This window comes from Eriocheir sinensis, chromosome 63 (genome assembly GCF_024679095.1).
Source record: "Eriocheir sinensis breed Jianghai 21 chromosome 63, ASM2467909v1, whole genome shotgun sequence".
Classification (NCBI taxonomy): domain Eukaryota; kingdom Metazoa; phylum Arthropoda; class Malacostraca; order Decapoda; family Varunidae; genus Eriocheir; species Eriocheir sinensis.
In genome coordinates, this window is record NC_066571.1 from 568499 (window position 1) to 589567 (window position 21069).

The 21069-nt window shown below is 43.4% G+C and overlaps 1 protein-coding gene across 2 annotated transcripts in view; it reads left to right on the forward strand.

The window, feature by feature from the left end:
- Positions 1-13334, forward strand: part of LOC126986805 (glutamate receptor ionotropic, delta-1-like) — a 92500-nt gene extending 79166 nt beyond the window's left edge. The window contains exons 7-8 of one of the 2 annotated variants that reach the window (XM_050843169.1): positions 5242-5400; positions 13210-13334. In XM_050843169.1, the coding sequence (XP_050699126.1) occupies positions 5242-5398 (157 nt within the window). In that variant the 3' untranslated portion in view covers positions 5399-5400; positions 13210-13334. Of the gene's footprint in view, positions 1-5241; positions 5401-13189 lie in introns of both variants that reach the window. The other variant, XM_050843170.1, reaches the window with a different exon arrangement.
- The last annotated feature ends 7735 nt before the right edge of the window (positions 13335-21069 follow it).

Genomic DNA, 21069 nt, shown 5'->3' on the forward strand with positions numbered 1-21069 from the left:
AAAATTCCGTACTGCACCGTACTGCCATCCTTGGCTACAGGCCAGCGCCGGAGATTGATGACGTCATGCACGGCGGCAGCTATCCTCCCTATATTTACTTTCTTTTTCCGAACAAAATCGAAGCCACATACGAAAGGATGATTGACATCCTCCTCTCCGTCACGCTTGGTCTACAACCTGAAAAACTTATCACAGAGTTTGAAAATGCGGCCATCAATGCATTTTCAAAAAAGTTCCCCTCTGCCTCCACTTCCGGTTGTTTGTTCTATCTCAGTAAGTGCGAAAAAATCGCTAAATGTCGGCCTGAAGGCTAGGTATGAAAGTGACAGGGAGTTTTCGGTGTTCATGAAGGGTCTGCCGGCTTTGGGATTTGTTCCTGAAAATGACCTCATACCATTTTTTGAGGATCTTGTCGTTGCTTTCCCTCAGGAGCAGGAAGTGAAAGTGGTGGCGTATTTCAAATCCACTTATATTCGAGGTATGCAGATTGATATATGTCGCAGTGATCCCCGTTTCCCTATTAACCTTTGAAACCTCTTCCAGGACGCAGAAGAAAGTATTCCAAAAATCACGAATTGCTGCGAAGGACTCCACAATGCCCTGAAGTCAGGGTACTTGTGTGCGCATCCAACCATGTGGAAGCTTCTGAAGGGCATCGTTCGGGACATCGCTCTCCAGTGTCTAGAGAACCAAAATGTTTTGGTACATCGGTGCGATGCACCTGTCAACAAGAACACCAAACTCGCGTAGCGACTTGCCGCTAAAGTTAGGAGGTATCAAGCTGAACTAGATAAACTTATTTATCTGCGAGCAATAGCTGACATGCAGATCACTTAAAAAAGGAACACTCTAGTGTGCTGGATGTAGCTACATGTTATTTTACCAGAGGAATGTATTTCTCAATAATTTTTTAACCCTTATCAACTAGTTTAATTGTCACTGTTTTAGTTGTCACTGGTTCAATTATCCACTGGTCAGGTTGTCCACTAGTTCAGCTGTCTCTGGTTCAGCTGTACTGGCTCAGTTGTCAACTGCTTCAGTTGAGAACTGGTTCAGCTGACAACTGGCACAGTTGTCAACCAGTGGCGGATCTATAAATTATTTTTTTTGGAGGGGGGCACTAAACAGGCATTTGGCTCGGTTGAATAGAGATTTTGGGTTGTATTCCCGGGCAGAGTGAGAGTTCAAATGGGCTTTCTCTCTTTACAACCCAACCTCTGCGCCTCCGTAGGTGAGTGATTTCTGTGACCACCTACCACTCCTCGGGGCACCGGTTCGAGTCCGATCAGGTGCCTTCGGCACACAGCCCACCCACCTATTGCTCCTGTTCTTTCTTCCTTTCGGGTTGGCCGATAAACAAGTACCTGTGGAAACTTAGTGAGGTAAATTGTGGGAATCCTGACAACATAAGGCCATGTGTCACCGGGCTAGTGGATACGAGTCCACCACAGGCTCAAAAGGTCAAGGTGGAAAAGGGCACCGATGCGACGTGCAGCAGTATCGCATGCTCCCCACTTTCCCTACGAGTATTACTTAATTAGGCAGACATTGTAGGCTGGTCTCTGGGTTAATAATTTTCCCCATCCGAGCCTGCCTTCCATATTGTAATTCTAAAATATGTTAGGTTACAAGAGGAGCTTCATTAACTTTATTTGTGAGATGAATGTGGAAGAGAGGCTGGAGTATGAGAAAATATTTGCTCCTGAGTTTACTTACACTTGATGTAAGTTGTATTGGCAGTGCTTTGGTAAATAAAAGCACAGAAGACAGGCTTACTTTGTAAGTGCTTCAAAACATTTGCTTGTGACTCACTGTAATAAAAAAAAAAAAAAATTATGCATTCATTTTGCTCTACTTTGAGTATTGTACTCCTGTTTGGATGTCAGCTGTACATTGCCATTTAAAGTTACTTGACAGAGCCATCAATTCAATTAAATTTGTTTCTCCGGCACTTAATTAATCTTGATCATCGGCATCAAGTTGGTGCCCTTAGCATTTCATTTAAAGTTTTTTTTTTTTTAAATAATCGGCATCCCTTACACAGTGCTTTGCCTGATCCTTTTACTCCTGCCCGGATCACGAGGTTTGCTCTTAGTCAAAACGATCCTGCTTTTAATCATGTGAATTTTTGTACGACACAATTCTCAAGGATGTTTTCTTCCGTCGTTGACAAGTTTATGGAATCAGTTACCCAATGAGATTGTCCTTTCTGCAGACATTTCTACATTTAAGTCTCGTGTGAATGTCTTTTTGAAATTAATTGAAAGTAATTTAATTTTTCCTCCTTTTGGCTTTAACTGGCCAGTTTCTTAACTATTCGTTGCCTTTGCTTCTCTCCAGTACCTTTTGGTATTTTGTGTGGTTAAACTTGTTGTATTTGCACCCTGAAGGGAAGCTTTGGTAGCATAGCATAATAATAATAATAATAATAATAATAATAATAATAATAATAATAATAATAATAATAATAATAATAGTGATAATAATAATAATAATAATAATAATAATGATAATAATAATAATAATAATAATAATAATAATAATAATAATAATAATAATAATAAACAAATTAAAAGTTATTTGTTAAGTGTTGCGCTACAATGATGTATTAGATAACATTAAACAATTTTTTTTTTTTTTTAGGAGGAACTCATTGGTACATTAAAATTAATTTAATTCACTGTAGCAAAAGGGACACAAATTTTATGACAAAAAAATGACTTTATATATATATATATATATATATATATATATATATATATATATATATATATATATATATATATATATATATATATATATATATATATATCAAGGAACTGTCTTTAACCAACAGAAAAACATCTCAACAAACCACTTGTGCCAGGAATCGAACCCGTGCTTATATATATATATATATATATATATATATATATATATATATATATATATATATATATATATATATATATATATATATATATGTGTGTGTGTGTGTGTGGGTGTGTGTGTGTGTGTCGCAGTGTGTGTGTGTGTCGCAGTGTGTGTGTGTGTGTGTGTGCGTGTGTGTGTGTGTGTCGCAGTGTGTGTGTGTCACAGTGTAATTCTCCACGGCCAGCAGGTACCCTCACGACGTGAGCAAGCCCTCATTATTGTTGATCTCAGGGTACTGCCAGGACCTCACACACCACACACCCCGTCCCCCTTGCCTAAGGGGGGACAGTTACGACTCCTAGTCAACGAAAAGAATCCAACCCGAGCGGGGCTCGAACCGCCGCCTGTTTCGCCGTGAAGCCTTGCTGCGCGGCGCTTTAACCGAATGAGCTACCGGAGTGTGTGTGTGTGTGTGTGTGTGTGTGTGTGTGTGTGTGTGTCCAAATTACAGGACAAAATTTCCTCTTTTTTTTTTTTTTGTTTGTTTTTTTGAAAACATATCAATGACAGCCGTAACAAAATTTTTAATCAGATTACCGTTGGCCAGTTCATGGTGAATGCATAATTTTGCAAGCCCACCCAATCTCTCCTCATTCATAGTTGTCCGTCTGTATGATTTCATATGTTTAAGTGTAGGAAAACTTCGCTCACCTGTAGCAGATGAAATAGGCGAAGTGGCGTAAATAATTAATAATTTCTTTGTAACATGATAGTTTTGTGAGCACTGATCATATGTATAATATACAGTATTTGACAAGGAGCTTTTACGTACAGAAGACTACCTGATCTCCACTTTCTGAATTCAGTGACATAATCATGTAAATCATCCAGGCCCAGAACTGGATCATTTAAGAGGTACTCTTTGAACATCAATAGCGACTAGCCGCAGCTCTCGAGCCTCTCTCTCCTCCTTGTCCAGTACCCGCCCAATACGTGTACTGGACAAGTCAGCGAGGCGAAACTCGCAGAGCGTGAATAAACTGTATTATAGATAACTTGTTCTAGTGGAGTATTTCACTTTTTTTTTCTTTTTAGTTTTAAAAGGCGGTTTTAAAGGCCGTTGGCTGAACTGGTAGCATACTGGGCCCACATTCACCGCGTGATGGACGACGCGGGTTCGAATCCCCACGCTACCATCTCGGATTTTTCAGTCACCGCCGAGTGGCTTAAAACTACCCACATGCTGTCCTGAAGACCACCCATCAACCCGGACTCTAGAGGAAGCCGCCCAAGCGAATCAAGAACGAGTTCCGTGGGGCAGCATGAGCCAATGCAAGATGGCGCCACTATAAACACTCGCCTGCGCCAAAACGGGCTGGGCCGACCATCAGGCCCCACCTGGAAGAAGCCTTGGGCCGACCATCAGGCCCCACCGGGAAGATGCCTACCGGCGCAATAGGCAGCAACGTAAAAAAAAAAAATAAATAAATAAAAAAATATGTTAACGCGAACTAGTGGATAAACATTCATTTATGAACTTTAATAATCATGATGATGATGATGATGATGATGATGATAATAATTAAATAATAATAATAATAATAATAATAATAATAATTATTATTATTATTATTATTATTATTATTATTATTATTATTATTATTATTATCAATTCCGTTAATAAAAATTATATTTATTTTTTGGGGGGCACGTGACCAAGTGCCCCACCCCCCCTGGATCCGCTACAGTTGTCAACTGGTACAGTTGTCAACAGGTTCAGTTGTCAATCGGTTCAGTTGTCAACCGGTTCAGTTGTCAACTGGTTCAGATGTCAACTGGCTCAGTTGTCAACCGCTTCAGTTGTCAACCGGCTCAGTTGCCAATCGGCTCACTTTTCAACTGGTTCAGTTGTCAACCGGCTCAGTTGTCAAACGGCTCACTTTTCAACTGGTTCAGTTGTCCACTGGTTGAATTGTCCACTGGTCCAGGTGACAGTGGTTCAGCTGTACTGGCTCAGTTGTCACTGATTCAGTTATCGGGTAAGCTTGGGATTAGATTAACCTCCGGTGCCTGGAGCATCCTTAACCTCTCGGAGGATCAGCGACTACCCAATCTGTCAGCTGAGCTCAAGAGGTTGGGAGAGAACACTGTGGGGCTCTCTCAAACGAGGAGACCTGGCAATCCAAATCATTATCGCTGATTTGTCAAAGTCATTCCAGCGATATTCCTCGGTTCTACGTAAGTACTCATTACCAAAGGCACCAATTCACCACTTCAAGTCACTATTTAGTGTCCATGTTTTACAGCCAAAGAGTAAGACATAGCACAAACGGCTTGAAAATGCGGATCTGTGTCCTTCTACTACTACTACTTCTACTACTATTACAGGTTCTGGCAGATCGGCTCGTGCCCAAGCCGGACCTGCCCTCTACCTTGGCTCTTGTGGAAGCAGGTCAGGGAGTCTTCATACATTCCAGAAAATACCTTGAATTCTTGGTCAGTGGCAGGTACTCACCCTACGGCACGCCCTCCATGCGGATACTGAAGGTGAGGCGCCATTCCACTGCATAACAGGATTCTACTGCACCCATAATAGACATTACATCACCGTAGAACACTATCACTGCAACCAGGTCTTCCTTAAAATACGGTATTACCTACTAAGAGACCTTGAGAATCAGCATTTTACCCTCAGAAGACGATATATTATCTTAAAACCCTTTAATCACAGTATATAGTTGTTCCCTACCATAGGATCCTCTAGGAGTCTAGGCCACCATTTCCCAACCTGGGTAAAATTTCCCCCTGGGGGGAAATTTCAGGATTCCAGAGGGGAAATTTAAACTGATGTAAATGTAAATTACTAACAATTAATCGACAGAAAAATAAATCTCGTAGAATGCGGCCATTGACCCCCAGTGAGTTGGGAGGATAGAGTTGAGGAATACATAAAAGAGAGGGGTGAAAGAGGGATCCGAGGACTTAGATGTGCGAGAAATGTATGACTGAAGATGGACCACTGGAGACTTCTGTCATGGCCACCCCGTTGGAGGGAGTTCCCGACGGAAACAGGGCGTCAGAGCTATTGATTGCTTTGTGTTATTAAGCAAGTAAATTTTGTTTGGCCACAATTTGTTTATTATGTTATTTCTACTTATTAAGCAAGTAAATTTCGTGGTTTGGCTACTTTTTTCATTGTCCACATGAAGGGGGGAAATCCGGATGGTTGTACTGGTTGAAGGGGGTAGCGGCAGAAGAAAAGGTTGGCACTACGAGACCCTAGATCAGTGGTGGGCACGGTTCCGCCAATCCGCTGAACGCTAAATAGCGAAGCTAACTTTTTCGTTAGCTGATTAGCGTTTTCGCAAACTTTTGAAACAGTAAGCGGACCAATTAGCTTCTTGTCCGTTGTGGGCAGACACAGCACTTTATTCCAACACATCTAAAGTGGCGCCTCTGACGTAGGTAGCTCTCTCTCTCTCTCTCTCTCTCTCTCTCTCTCTCTCTCTCTCTCTCTCTCTCTCTCTCTCTCTCTCTCTCTCTCTCTCTCTCGTACAAAAAAATTATGAATGATTCTCTATTTGTGAGTGAATACAAAGAAATTTATACAACACTTGCCACCGGTGCCTCCGCGGCGTTGTCAGCTCAGGTCAGGTCCTAACCCAACACACCACAGTTGCGCTGCCCTCCTTAATTATGGTAGAGGTAGCTCACAAAAGGTACCAGAGCCTTCAAACTAATGCTAATTATGAACTTTACATTTCTGCCCGAAATCGTGCCAAATCTATTCTCCGATTAACCAAAAATTCTTTCATTAATAGAAAATGTCAAAACCTTGCTTTCTCTAAATCTTCCCGTGACTTCTGGCATCTAGCCAAAAACATCTCCTCCAACTTCACTTCTTCATCTTTCCCTCCACTCCTCAGTCCTGACGGCAACACTGCCGTCTCATCTATCTCTAAGGCTGAACTCTTCTCTCAAACTTTTTCTAAAAACTCCACTCTGGACGATTCTGGGCATATTCCTCCTACTCATCCCCCCTCTGACTCCTTTATGCCTGTTATAAAGATTCTTCAAAATGATGTTTTCTATGCCCTCTCTGGCCTCAATCCTCAGAAGGCTTATGGACCTGATGGAGTGCCTCCTATTGTCCTTAAAAACTGTGCCTCCGTGCTGTCACCCTGCCTGGTTAAACTCTTTCGCCTCTGCCTGTCAACATCTACCTTTCCTTCTTGCTGGAAGTATGCCTTCATACAGCCTGTACCTAAGAAGGGTGACCGCTCCAATCCCTCAAACTACCGTCCTATTGCTTTACTTTCTTGTCTATCTAAAGCTTTTGAATCAATCCTTAACCGAAAGATTCAAAAGCACCTTTCCACTTCTGACCTTCTATCTGATCGCCAGTATGGGTTCCGCAAGGGGCGTTCTACTGGTGATCTCCTAGCCTTCTTAACTGACTCTTGGTCATCCTCTCTTAGCCGTTTCGGTGAAACTTTTGCTATTGCGCTGGACATATCAAAAGCTTTTGATAGGGTCTGGCACAAATCTTTGCTTTCTAAACTACCCTCCTACGGTTTCTATCCTTCTCTCTGTACCTTTATCTCCAGTTTCCTTTCTGACCGTTCTATTTCTGCCGTGGTAGACGGTCACTGTTCTTCCCCTAAATCTATTAACAGTGGTGTCCCACAGGGTTCTGTCCTATCTCCCACTCTTTTTCTGTTGTTCATTGATGATCTTCTTTCCAAAACGAACTGTCCTATCCATTCCTACGCCGATGATTCCACTCTGCATTATTCAACTTCTTTTAATAGAAGACCCACCCTTCAGGAACTTAACGACTCAAGGCTGGAGACTGCAGAACGCTTAGCCTCAGACCATACTATTATTTCCGATTGGGGCAAGAGGAACCTGGTGTCCTTCAACGCCTCAAAAACACAGTTTCTCCACTTATCCACTCGACACAATCTTCCAAACAACTATTCCCTATTCTTTGACAACACCCAGCTATCACCTTCCTCAACACTAAACATTCTCACACACACACACACACACACAGAGAGAGAGAGAGAGAGAGAGAGAGAGAGAGAGAGAGAGAGAGAGAGAGAGAGAGAGAGAAGTCACATGGAGCAATAATCCCGGGCTTCCACTTTTATGTAAATTACGCCTTAGAGCAGGGCAATTGGACAATTATTAGGGAAACCTTTTTTTTTTTTTTTGGAGGGGGGGGGATGCATCTTCCATTTCCAAGTCTTTGAACTCGGGATTTAATAACAATAATTCGATATTTTCCACCGGACAAGAAATGAACTCAAAATAATAAAAATAAAAGTGCCAATTATGGAAAAAAAGTAAAAAATGCGTAAATTTGCGGGAAATCTTGGATAAAATATACGGATTTAGGGAAAACTGGAGGCTTCTTTCTCTTCTCTTCTTGTCGTTTGTTGGGCTCTTTGTTCAGTTCAGCTGTGACGTTGTCACCGTGTAGTCGCGTTCATTATCATTACCGACGTCATGGAAGGTGACCAGAGTGAGGACGTTTTAGTTCCGCCTGAGGATGCTGACCTTGCTAAGAAGCCGGCAGCAGCTGTGGGTGAGGCAGCGGACACTCAAGCTGACGGTCAGAGTCGCAGAAGTTCCAGAACCCGTGGCCCCACTTGGAGAAGTAGGCTACTTTGTCCTTAAATCAAGAGATATGACGAACGCCAATGTCGTCGCGACTTCTGGTCGAGCTCGGGCAAAAACTATTGAAGCTAGGAAGGCGTGCTTGGTGGCAAACGAAAGCTCTAGTAATAAAGATTAATAATCAGAAAACAAAATTGGAAAGCGCTAAATAAATAAGAAAATTATAAGCAAGAAACTAGAACGTGTCCAAATCGCTGCAGAAGGGCCAAAAAACAGGCTATTTTGTGACGGCTCGACGACAAACTTGGAATCGAGCTATCAAAAAATCCTTCGAGCTGGTCAAACTAAATTGCTAAAAGGGGATGCATGCCAATTTACAGCCTTCTAGATGCAATAGCAGTGCCACACTAGAAAAAAACATCAAAGTGTCTGGAGTTCATCAAAATCGCTCTCAAAAGGGTTTACGTTTCGAGCTCTAGCGACTAAAATACTGGGAGTAGGGGTTTATTATGCATCATATTGGAACGCAAATTGGTAGGGCTAAAGTATTTGTTAAATAAGTCGTTTGAAATTCTCAAAAAAATGAGTGGGTTTCAAGGTTGGGAACTCGAAAATAGTTTTTTTTTCAATGTCGTTTTTTGCGAATTTATTCGATGTTTTACATTTTCGAGTCGGTTTTTGAGCCCTGTCGCTCATTAAAAAATATAGTCCTTTCATTTTGCCGTCGATTGATACCAAAAACATTTTTTTACCCCTAGAAGTAAGGGAGTTATGGCGATTCGCACCAAAGCGGTTGATTTTCCAAAATTCGCGGCTTAATGACAGGGCTGGGGCAAGTTTCCGGTCCATAGTGTACGGTTCACTGCTCAATGCCATAGAGTAAGACAAGGAGCACAATGGACTTTGTCCTTCTACACAGGTATCGACAACGCCATATACTCGTGCTGAGCGAGTCCATAACACCGTGGGCCAAGTCATTCCACCGTAAGACTTTCTGGTGAGACTCGCCGTTGTTCTGAATTACGTACGCTATACCAAGGTACGGGAAATTTTCTGAGATCTCAATGTCCTCTCCACACGCATGAACAGACTGTACTGTTTCATCTAGCAAGCCTCCAATCACTTCTACCTTGATCTTGGCCCAGGAGATTTGAAGTCCCATGGGCTTCGCCTCCTCGTACGATGCCTCGAGAGCCATCACCAAAACCTCCAGCGACTCCGCAAGAATTGCTGCATCATCAGCAGAAAAAAGATCATTGACCCTGATGTTGCCAATGGATGCTCCACAATGACTCAGGTCCACAACTCTTCCTACAGTCCATATAAGTGTTGAAAAGCGAGGGGGCAAGGACACAGCCCAACCTCACTCCCGGATACAAGGGGAAGAAGCTGGATAAGCCACCCCCCCTCCTCCACAAAGTTCACAACACTCTTAGTCCCAGAAGACAGGCCAGTCAGCAAATCATTAGTCCTTGCAGGAATCCCACGTAGTCGCAGGAGATTCCAGAGTGCCTTGCGATGCACTGAGTCAAACTCCTTCTTGAGATCGACATACACTGCAAGCATCCCCCCGTCGAAACTCACGTCGGCGCTCCACCAGTTCGGTAGCGCTAGGATACAGTCAGTGTTCGAGTTACCAGGCGTGAACCCAGACTCTTCAGGTCCCTGCAGAGAGGGTGGACTTTCGTCGATGGGTGGATCAGCATCCGCCACCTGCAACCCAGCAACTGGAAACTGACCACTTGGAGGGTCTGCCGTGTACAACTGCTCATAATACTTAGCCCAATGAACCCTCTGCCCATCCATGTCCGAAACGAGTCAGCCATCAGTTGTTGAGCTTCTTCAGGGCTCGGCAAGCAGGTCGGAGGTCATTCGCAATGGCTCTCAACTTCCTCAGCGAGACCCTTGACATAACTCTCCTTGTTTCTCCTCAGGAGTGCTCTATTCCTACGCGACAGAGCCATAGGCGGATAATGATACACTATAATTCAGAATATAGGCACCTTACATTTACCGGAGCAGCGCTTGGCGGACTTTTTTTTTTTGCGCTTGAGCTGTTTCCTATACCGTATATATATATATATATATATATATATATATATATATATATATATATATATATATATATATATATATATATATATATATATATATATATATATATATATATATATATATAGTTATGTTCTGAGGCAATTTCGATGTGTGTATTTTCGTTGGTATGGAACGTGTCCCATAGCAACGTAATCAGAAAAAGGTGTAGATTCAGGAGCCGTGCTTAAAACAAATGATATGATGAAATAACCCTGAGCACTGAGGAGTTGAAAGGAGGTAAGTTTTAGGAAAGGATTATACGCTAGTCGCTGTGGTTCCCAACTTTTTTTTCAGGCGACCCCAATCATTCACCTCTTGACATGACCGCGACCCCACCAGTTTAGTTGTATATCTGTTATTATAACAAAATAACACCATGTTTGATATTTTGAGGTCTTGGCAACCCCAGGAAAAGCGCTTGGCGACCCCACTTGGGGTCGCGACCCCAGGGTTGGGACAGGGGGCGCTAGTGTATTTAACACCTGTTTTCGTATATTCGTTTTAATTTTATTGTTGCAGATTTGTACAAATATCGTGATGTAGAATTTTCTCAGGAAGACGATGATGGTCTCAGTTTTTCTTGATATCAATTGGCGATGTCAGGGACCTGGGTGCGAGTGAGGTGTGTGAAGGCGACAGTTTTGGATGGAAATTCTGCATTAGTAACGTGGCCGCCGCCCCATTCCCGGCACGGTCACCTGTAGATCTTTTATTTCTCTTTTGTTTTAGGAAAGGGGATTGAAGAAGAAATCGCAGGGGGAGGATGAGGGGAGGGTGCGATCTTCGTCACGCACTGAAAATTCATATCTCTGTGACATTGATAATTAGTTACAGGAGGAAGACTTACGCCCGGCTTTTCAATCTATCTGTTCCCCCTTCCCACGAGGAAACAAGGCTACATGGACCAAACTGTATTCTCAGTGACGAGGAGCGTCTTTGATGCAGCGCGCGAAGCGGCGAGCGGGAAAAAAATGAACTAATTTCCTCTCTTGACGAAGAGGAGGTGAAGGCCAGCTCTTCGCTAATATCTTCGCACATTTAATGGTTTATTCCAACATTTTTCCATGTTGCTGTATTATTAATTGGATATAAGAACAATTGAAATTTTCTAGGCCTTATATAAAAAGTCATACAATGCGACAAACTTTATTTTTTCTGTTTATTCAAGACTTCACGGTTCCTATGATAACTTAACCCAACACTGGAACGCACCTCCCAGCCTTCAGTCCCAACTATTCACAACAGTTCTCTTTTTTGAGCGTTTGTAGGGCTGGCACTTCAAACCATGAAGATTGCTGGGACGAATTTAAAAGTGACGGACTGACAGCTAGGCTTCGGCCTCCGGGCGCATGTTTCACAAGTCTGTATGAATATGTGGTTTTATGTGATACTCTGCCCTGGGCTTCCCACAGCCAGTCTCGAAACTCGTGACGTCACTTGTGGGTGGACCTTAAGCAAAGCTCAGCAATATAGATGATACCATTTTCCACCCACTGACAGGAGCTCTAAAGCTAGTGAAAAATCTATTTAGAAGGGAGAAAGAGATCTCATGGAACAGGAGGAGAAAAAAGAAAATAAAAGCAGTTTACTCTAACGAGGTCTCCTAAGCTCCGCCCACAGGTAACGGGACGAGAGATGAGCACGAAGCAAACATCGCCACGGGTACCAACCAATTAAACCCATCAATGTAAATTTTCTGCTATATATAGTGTATGCCATTGTATCAAGCACTGCTTACATAAGTATTTGCCACACAATATTTTCCATTATAGAAATGTACCTAAAATGCATTAATGTTTTGGTTTTCAACGTTTGTTTGATTTGCAGTAGTACCAACACTACACGGAAAGATAGCTTCGAAGGGGGAAGAGAAACTAGCGTTTGATAATATCTCTTAACGGAAACGCACTCTCTAAGCGAAGCTTCGACGAAGAGGGAAGAGCTTCACTGAAAATCCCGCCGAATATAATCATCACGAATCCATTTTCCTCCCTATTTATACAACAACAAAACAACATCAGCAAGAAGAAGAAGAGCAACAACAAAAACAACGATAATAATAATAATAATAATAATAATAATAATAATAATAATAATAATAGTAATAATAATTATAATATCACTAACCCATCTTCTCTCCCTCTCTTTCCTTCCCATTCCTTCCCTTCCTCGCCCCCCCCGGCCATTTTCTTCCATTCCTCCTCCTTTCCTCCTCTTCCTTCCATCCTCTTCTTCAAATATCCCTTCTCCTTCTCTTCCTCCCTCCTTTCATCCTTACATCTTTAATCCACGTTCCTTTCCTTCCTTTCCTCCTCTTCATTTATCCCATTTCCTTCTCTTCCTCCTTCCTTTCACCTCCATCTTTCCTTCCCTTCCCTCCTCTTCCTTCTATCCTCCTTCTTTATCTCTTCTCCTTCTCTTCCTCTCCCTACCATTCATTCCCTTCCTCCTCTTTCCCTTACCTTTCTTCCAATTTCATCTTTTCTCTCCTTCCCTTCCCCCGCCCCCTCTTTCCTCCTCCCTCCTTCCCCTTCATCCCTGTCTATCCTCTTCCCTTCTCTCCCTCCGTCCCCTCTTCCTTCCTCCTCCTCCCCTCCTCCTTCGTTAACTTCCCTTCCAGGAGTGTTTTTCCCCCTACAGCATCACCTCGTCGCTAGAGAAGAATTTCCCGCTCAGAGACTCCTTCGACGAGGTTCTGCGGAGGGTGTTCGAGGGCGGGCTAGTTCGATGGTGGTTCCTGGATGGCCTGAGGAGAGCCAGGATGGTGTGTGTGTGTGTGTGTGTGTGTGTGTGTGTGTGTGTGTGTGTGTGTGTTCTTCCACGCCCTCCTTCATCCTCCCTCCTTTCCGTAACTATCCTCTCTCCTCTTTCCTCATCTGTCTTCCATCTTCATCTTCTCTCTCCTCTTCTCTTTCTTTCCTCCTTCCCCGTTACTTTCCTCCTCCCTCCTTCTCTTCCTTTCCTCCTTCCCCTTCATCCCTCTCCATCCTCTTTCCTTTTCTTTCCCCCGTCATTTATTTCCTCCTCCCTTCTTTCCTCCTTCGTTACCTCCCCTCCTCTTCCTCCCACTTTCATCTTCGTTACCTTCCTTCTTCCTTCCATCTTCATTATCATTATCAAAGTAGGTCGTGTCAACTTGAGCCCGTTATCAAAGTGGGTCGTATCGACTTGTACCAATTCGTGTCCTAGGCCCATATTCTTAAACTTAAATGTCTCAGTGTCCCATTACGACTATTTCCCACGGTCACAGAGAATATTGACCGCGTTTTCATGGGTGTTTTTCCCGTTCAAGATGCATAAGCCGGGTAAAACTCACTGGGATCACATAACTGTCCAGAAAACCACAACTTCTACGAGAGGCTTTTCAAACAGGCATGCAGAAGCGCCAATACGTTTTGACAATACCGACTTTAGACGCGGCGAAACTAGGCTATATATAGAATTATCCACTGTACAATCTGACACAATGACTTGTAACTTGTTGTAAACATGAAATAAATGAACTTAAACTTGACGTCGAGGCTGTTGGGGTAACCTTTGGATCGGCGTAGTACAGTCGGCTAGGAACGATGATACGTATCTTGTGAATATGAAATTGTAGGCCTATGTACGCTTTTCAGCCAAGGAATCCTTATTTAGACCAGATGATTTATCATAATGCGGAAAAAAAACTTAGTAGTAGTTGGCTTTTCAGCCAAGGAATCCTTATTTAAACCAGATGATTTATCATAATGCGGAAAAAAAAACAAATAAAATCGGTTTAGTTTAATAATCTATACTTCTAGAGTTTTGCTTGGCTGCTCTTTCATACTCAGTCAGATCCTCTGCTAAAGTATCAGATTAAAAAATTACTTGAGTGCATCTATGCTTCAAACGACACTGAAGTAGAATTCTTTGAAAAAATCTAAGAATCTTTGTGCATACGGGCCCTGTTTTTAAACACAAGAATGTTTTTTGAGATACCAAATACCAACACTTATTCTAAATATATTTTTCCCACAAGACGAAGATGATATAGTTAATGCTTGCATGCTCTTAGTTAAATCAATAGAATGGTCAAATATCACTGGAAGTCTAATTTCACTTACTCTTGCATCGTTTGGATCAACAGAGAGGAAGCAGAAATTGGAACTACTAAGTTTTTCATACCGTCGCCTTGGCTTGCAAGAAAGTTCCCAGTCTGGTTCATTAGTAGGCTACCATAAACAGCAGGTCAGTTACTAACGCCACCTTCCTGATGCGTCACATAAGACTGCTTCTCGAAGTTCATCCCATACTGTACCGTACGATCCCTATCCGACAGCCCAAATCCCACGTTTATATAGACAGGTAGACAAGGCACCCTCAAGTATACGTAGGCCTAGATGGCTATAGCGACACCAGAATGGCGAGATCATTTCTGCTTTGGCTCCGGCGGATCCCTCCCTCCCCGCTGCTTTGCCACACTGTCCCAACACCTATCTCCTTCTTTCATATGTTAGCTACAGGTAACATATGACAGGAAGAGATAGGTGTTGGGACTGTGAGGCAGAGCAGCGTAGAGAGGGACCCGCGGGAGCCAACCCCAAAACGATCTCGCCAATCTGGTTCACTATAGCTAGACAGAGATAGATAAATAGACGTATAGACTGATAAATTAAAGTGTGGATACATAAGCGAGTCTTCAGATACCTAAATAAAAGCCTGGATGAGTAAAACAAACAATTAATCAAACATTCATCCTTCAATCCCTTGGTCCGTAATTTTTTTTCTCAAACATTTCCATTAGGGGTGGGCGAGAACCGCTTCTAGAATCGATTCTTTCGATTCCGATACTCAACAGAAAGAATCGATTATCAAGCCTGGGAATCAATTTCACTGTAGCGATTCTGCTCAGTAGAAGTAAACCTTTACTTTTCCTAAGAAAGCATATACTGAATAATAACATTGTTCAATGTTAATTAATTACTTGCGGCCCTTGTCTCTTAATAATGCACCAGGGATTACAGTTTGCGGTGCATCGCTTGGTAGCGTTGTGGGTGAGCAAGAATCGATTCCGGCGATTCCGATTACGCTGAGAATCGATTTCTTCGATTCTGAAAGAATATATTCTCGTCCACCCCTAATTTCGAGGCACACACACACACACACACACACACACACACACACACACACACACACACACACACACTTGACAAGGCTTTCGTAGGAGTTGTGGGCCTTTCCAGGGGTAGTTTTTTTTTACCTCTTCAGTACTAAGAACCTATAAAAACATTTATTATACCCCGTCTGACCTACTTTTGGCCTTTGGAAATAGTTGATATGCGGGGCGAAAGCGTCTAACAATACCAACCTCAATAATCTCTTCACCACCAGGAAAAGCAACGCCAAGAGGAGAATCAACACACGGACGACGGCGAGGAAGGAGATGAGGAGAAAGGAACCCCGGAAGAAAAGGAGAAGGATGTTGGAAGCGTCCCCTTGAGCATTGACCATCTCCAAGGCGTCTTCCTCATCCTGATACTCATCCTCCTGACCGCCTTTGGGATCTTCCTGGCAGAGCTGTGGTGCAGAAGTATGAGGAGGAACAAAGGAAAAGATGGAGGAGAAGGAGGAGGAAGAGAAGGAGGAGGAGGAGGATTAGGAGGAGGAAGATATCCATAAATGTGCATGAGATAAATAGGGAAAGAAGGAGGGGGAGGTGAAAAAAGGAGGGGGAGGAGGAGGAGGAACGAAGAAAAAGATGGAAGAGGAAAAGACGGATGAGAAGGAGTTCATCATTAATCCTTTCTTTAGAGAGAGATAATCTAAAGTCTGGGTTGACAGGTGGCCTTCAGGACAGCATGTGGGTCGTCTTAGGCCACTCGGCGGTGACTGAAAAAAAACAGCTTGTGGCGGCGGGCGGGATGCGAACTCGCGTCCTCCTGGACCCCGCGATCGCACCACTCAGCCACCGCCTCCCCATTGTTAATAAAGACTAAAACGACGTTTGAAAAATCAGGCGATAGTGTAGCACACGTCAATCATGGTTTTATTTATATTGTAAGATTAATCACCAGATTAAACAATTATTAGATATTACATTTGTCACATTATTCTCAAGTTTCTGGCACACTGACAAGGTTCAATTACTCATGGTCTTATAACTATACTGACTACGGGAATACTGTAATGCTGGAGGACGAGTCTCTCCATTCAGCCCAAGCAGCAGCACCAACCAACTCTTCCAGTCCTCTCAAAACACAGTTGAAAGGTAAAGTTTGGGGCATACGCTATAGCTGCGTGTGGCCGTCTCCGTCTCCGTCGCATTGGCCCTTGAGCCTGTGGTGGGAGGGAGCCCATTACACCGGGACACAGAGCCAGTGTGAAGTCCGGGTTACCATAGTTTACTTTCCCCAGGTTTCCCCAGGTATCCATTTATCGACCAGCCCGAAAGGGAGGATGAACAACTGGGCGAACTGCAGGCCGACTACCTGGGCCGGGATTCGAACCCGGGCCAGCGGTGTAGTAGCCAGGCACGCTGACCACAAGACCACTTAGGCGTTCCATTCCTCCTATAAACCTCATCTTCTCTTCCTCACCGAAACACAGGTTTCTGAGGCTACTAACAGCAACCTCTACTCTGTTCCCTCCTAGTATCTCTATCTTAAATTTCAATCCAAAGCTGGATGTTGCGCCTACGTGCGCAACGACATCACTTGCTCTCGTGCCCACGACCTTGACTCTTCTGAATTTTCCACCATCTGGCTAAGACTTCATTGTCATTCTATTACTAAATACATTTGTGCTCTTTATCTCTCACCTAACTCTACTAACTATGTAAAATTCTTTGACTATTTTAATTCTAAATTGGACCACATCTTGACTCACTCTCCCTTCGCTGAAATCTCCATCTTGGGAGATGTCAATGTTCACCACCAGCTTTGGCTTTCATCCTCTTTCACTGACCAGCCTGGTGAACAAGCCTACAACTTTGCTCTCCTCAACGACCTAGAACAGTTGGTTCAGCACCCTACACGTATTCCCGACCGTCTTGGAGACAGGCCCAACATTCTAGACCTCTTCCTTACCTCTAATCCTTCTGCTTACTCTGTCAAACTGTTCTCTCCGTTGGGCTCCTCCGATCATAACCTTATTTCTGTTTCCTGTCCTATCGCTCCTGTACATCCTCTGGACCCACCGAAGAGGCGATGCTTCTGGCATTTTGCTTCAGCTCGGTGGGACGACCTGAGGATGTACTTTTCCGATTTCCCTTGGAATAATTACTGCTTCCAGGAGAGAGACCCCTCTGTGTGTGCCCAGCGCATCTCAGAGGTGATTGTCTCTGGAATGGAGGCATACATTCCACGTTCTTTCTCTACTCCTCACGCTAAAAATCCTTTTTTTTTTTTTTTTTTACAGCTAAGGAGAGCTCAAGGGCGCAAAGAAAAATATTAAAAAAAAGCCCGTTACTCACTGCTCCTGAACAGAGGTCAAAGGAGTGTCCAAAAAGAGAGGTCAATTTCGGGAGGAGAGGTGTCCTGATACCCTCCTCTTGTTTATTTTACACAATTTTTACATGTTTTCTCGTTCTTAACTTATCATAGTTATGCCTGATTTTTTTTTTTTTTTACAACAAAGGAGGCAGCTCAAGGGCACACAAGAAAAGAAAACAATAATAAAAAAAAGCCCGCTACTCGCTGCTCCTAAAAAAGAAACAAAAGAGGTGGCCGAAAGGAAGATCAAATACGGGAGGAGAGGTGTCCTGATACCCTCCTCTTGAAAGAGTTCAAGTCGTAGGCAGGAGGAAATACAGATGAAGGAAGATTGTTCCAGAGTTTACCGGCGTGAGGGATGAAAGAGTGAAGATGCTGGTTAACTCTTGCATAAGGGGTTTGAACAGTATAGGGATAAGCATGAGTAGAAAGTCGTGTGCAGCGGGGCCGCGGGAGGGGGGGAGGCATGCAGTTAGCAAGTTCTGGAGAGCAGTCAGCATGAAAATATCGATAGAAGATAGAAAGAGAGGCAACATGGCGGCGGAATTTAAGAGGTAGAAGACTATCAGTATGAGGAGGAGAGCTGATGAGACGAAGAGCCTTTGACTCCACTCTGTCAAAGAGAGCTGTGTGAGTGGACCCCCCCACACATGAGATGCATACTCCATACGAGGGCGGACAAGGCTCCTGTAAATGGATAGCAACTGTGCGGGGGAGAAGAACTGGCGGAGTCGGAAAAAAACGCCCAGCCTAGAGGAAGCTGATTTAGTAAGAGATGAGATATGAAGTTTCCAGTTGAAATTTTGAGTTAAGGATAGACCGAGGATGTTTAGTGTTGAAGAAGGTGATAGCTGGGTGTTTTCAAAGAATAGGGGATAGTTGTTTGGAAGATTGTGTCGAGTGGATAGGTGGAGTAACTGTGTTTTTGAGGCGTTGAAGGACATCAGGTTCCTCTTGCCCCAATCGGAAATAATAGTAAGGTCTGAGGCTAAGCGTTCTGCAGCCTCCAGCCTTGAGTCGTTAAGTTCCTGAAGGGTGGGTCTTCTATTAAAAGAAGTAGAGTAATGCAGAGTGGAGTCATCGGCGTAAAAATGGATAGGACAGTTCGTTTTGGAAAGAAGATCATCAATGAACAACATAAAGAGAGTGGGAGATAGGACAGAACCCTATGGGACACCACTGTTAATAGGTTTAGGTGAAGAACAGTGACCGTCCACCACAGGAGAAATAGAACGCTCAGAAAGGAAACTGGAGATAAAGGTACAGAGAGAAGGATAGAAACCGTAGGAGGGTAGTTTGGAAAGCAAAGATTTCTGCCAGACCCTATCAAAAGTTTTTGATATGTCCAGCGCAATAGCAAAGGTTTCACCCTAAACGGCTAGGAGAGGATGACCAAGAGTCAGTTAGGAAGGCAAGGAGATCACCAATGGAACGCCCCATTGCGGAACCCATACTGGCGATCAGATAGAAGGTTAGAAGTGGAAAGGTGCTTTTGAATCTTCCGGTTAAGGATTGATTCAAAAGCTTTAGATAGACAGGAAAGTAAAGCTATAGGGCGGTAGTTCGAGGGATTGGAACGATCACCCTTCTTAGGCATAGGCTGTACAAAGGCATACTTCCAGCAGGAAGGAAAGGTAGTTGTTGATAGGCAGAGACGGAAGAGTTTGACCAGGCAGGGTGTCAGCACGGAAGCACAGTTTTTAAGGGCAATAGGAGGCAGCCCATCAGGTCCATAAGCCTTCTGAGAGTTGAGGCCAGAGAGGGCATAGAAAACATCATTTGGATGAATCTTAATAACAGGCATAAAGGAGTCAGAGGGGGGATGAGTAGGAGGAATATGCCCAGAATCGTCCAGGGTGGAGTTTTTACAGAAAGTTTGAGGGAAGAGTTCAGCCTTAGAGACAGATGAGACGGCAGTGCTGCCGCTCAAACATTGATGGAAAACTCCCAATGGTGAACTCCAGGAAGAAGGAACTCTTACACGCTCTATACTCCCAACATCACGAACCCTATGGTTTAAGCTCTCAGGTGAAATTGTGGGAGAAATCAAAAAGTATAAATCCGGCAATAACACGTGATGACGTATTCAACTTTTTGAGAAGCAATAAAACATATACATTGCATAAGCTACAGACTAAAAAAATTCCCCGGCAAAAGATAATAGCCTCAAAACCCAAAGTAATCATGGCTGCCGATTTAGCAGACGTGAGACATATAAGAAAGGAAAATAATAACATAGGCTACTTGTTAGTATGCATAGACGTGTTTTCTAGATATATGCAAGTTGTCCCGTGTCGGAATAAAGACGCAAATACGATGCTCGGGGCCATTACACAAGTGTTGGAAAATAAAGATTCTGAAGGCTTACGAAGATTAAACACCGACTTGGGCACAGAATTCTGGAATCTAAAAGTAAGAAACTATTTGTGTTCCCGGGGCATTAAGCTGTACAGTGTGTATTCAAGTGAGATTAAACCAGCCTTGGCAGAGCGGGCCATTCGTACACTTAAAGCACGCATCTACAAGTTCATCACGTCTCAAAATTCTTCAAGATATATTGATCAGCTGCAAAACATGGTCAATGCCAACAACCGCTCGCCCCATTCTGGACTGAAGAACAAACAAACTCCCATTGATATTCATAACTTGAAAGACCCATCTGCAATCAAACGCCAATTCCACGCGATATATAAAAACCCGAAGCAACCAGCGTCTTCCATCAGTCCTCGACTGGCAGTTGGGGAAATAGTTCGCCTTGTTGGAAGTGCTCGTTCCTCTGTATTCCATAAAGGATACACGCACCAAAATACTCACGAGCTTTTTCGCATAAAATTAATTAAACACAAGAATCGCCCAAGAACTTACCTTTTAGAAGATTTGTCTGGAGAACCAATACAGGGGATATTCTACGCGCCAGAGCTCGTCTTAAACGCTCTGCCCGAGTCATACGATATTAAAATACTGTGTTCACGAAAATTTAAAGGAAAAAAGCAGTATTTTGTATCGTGGTTGGGATGCCCTACTTCATTCAACAGCTGGATTGACG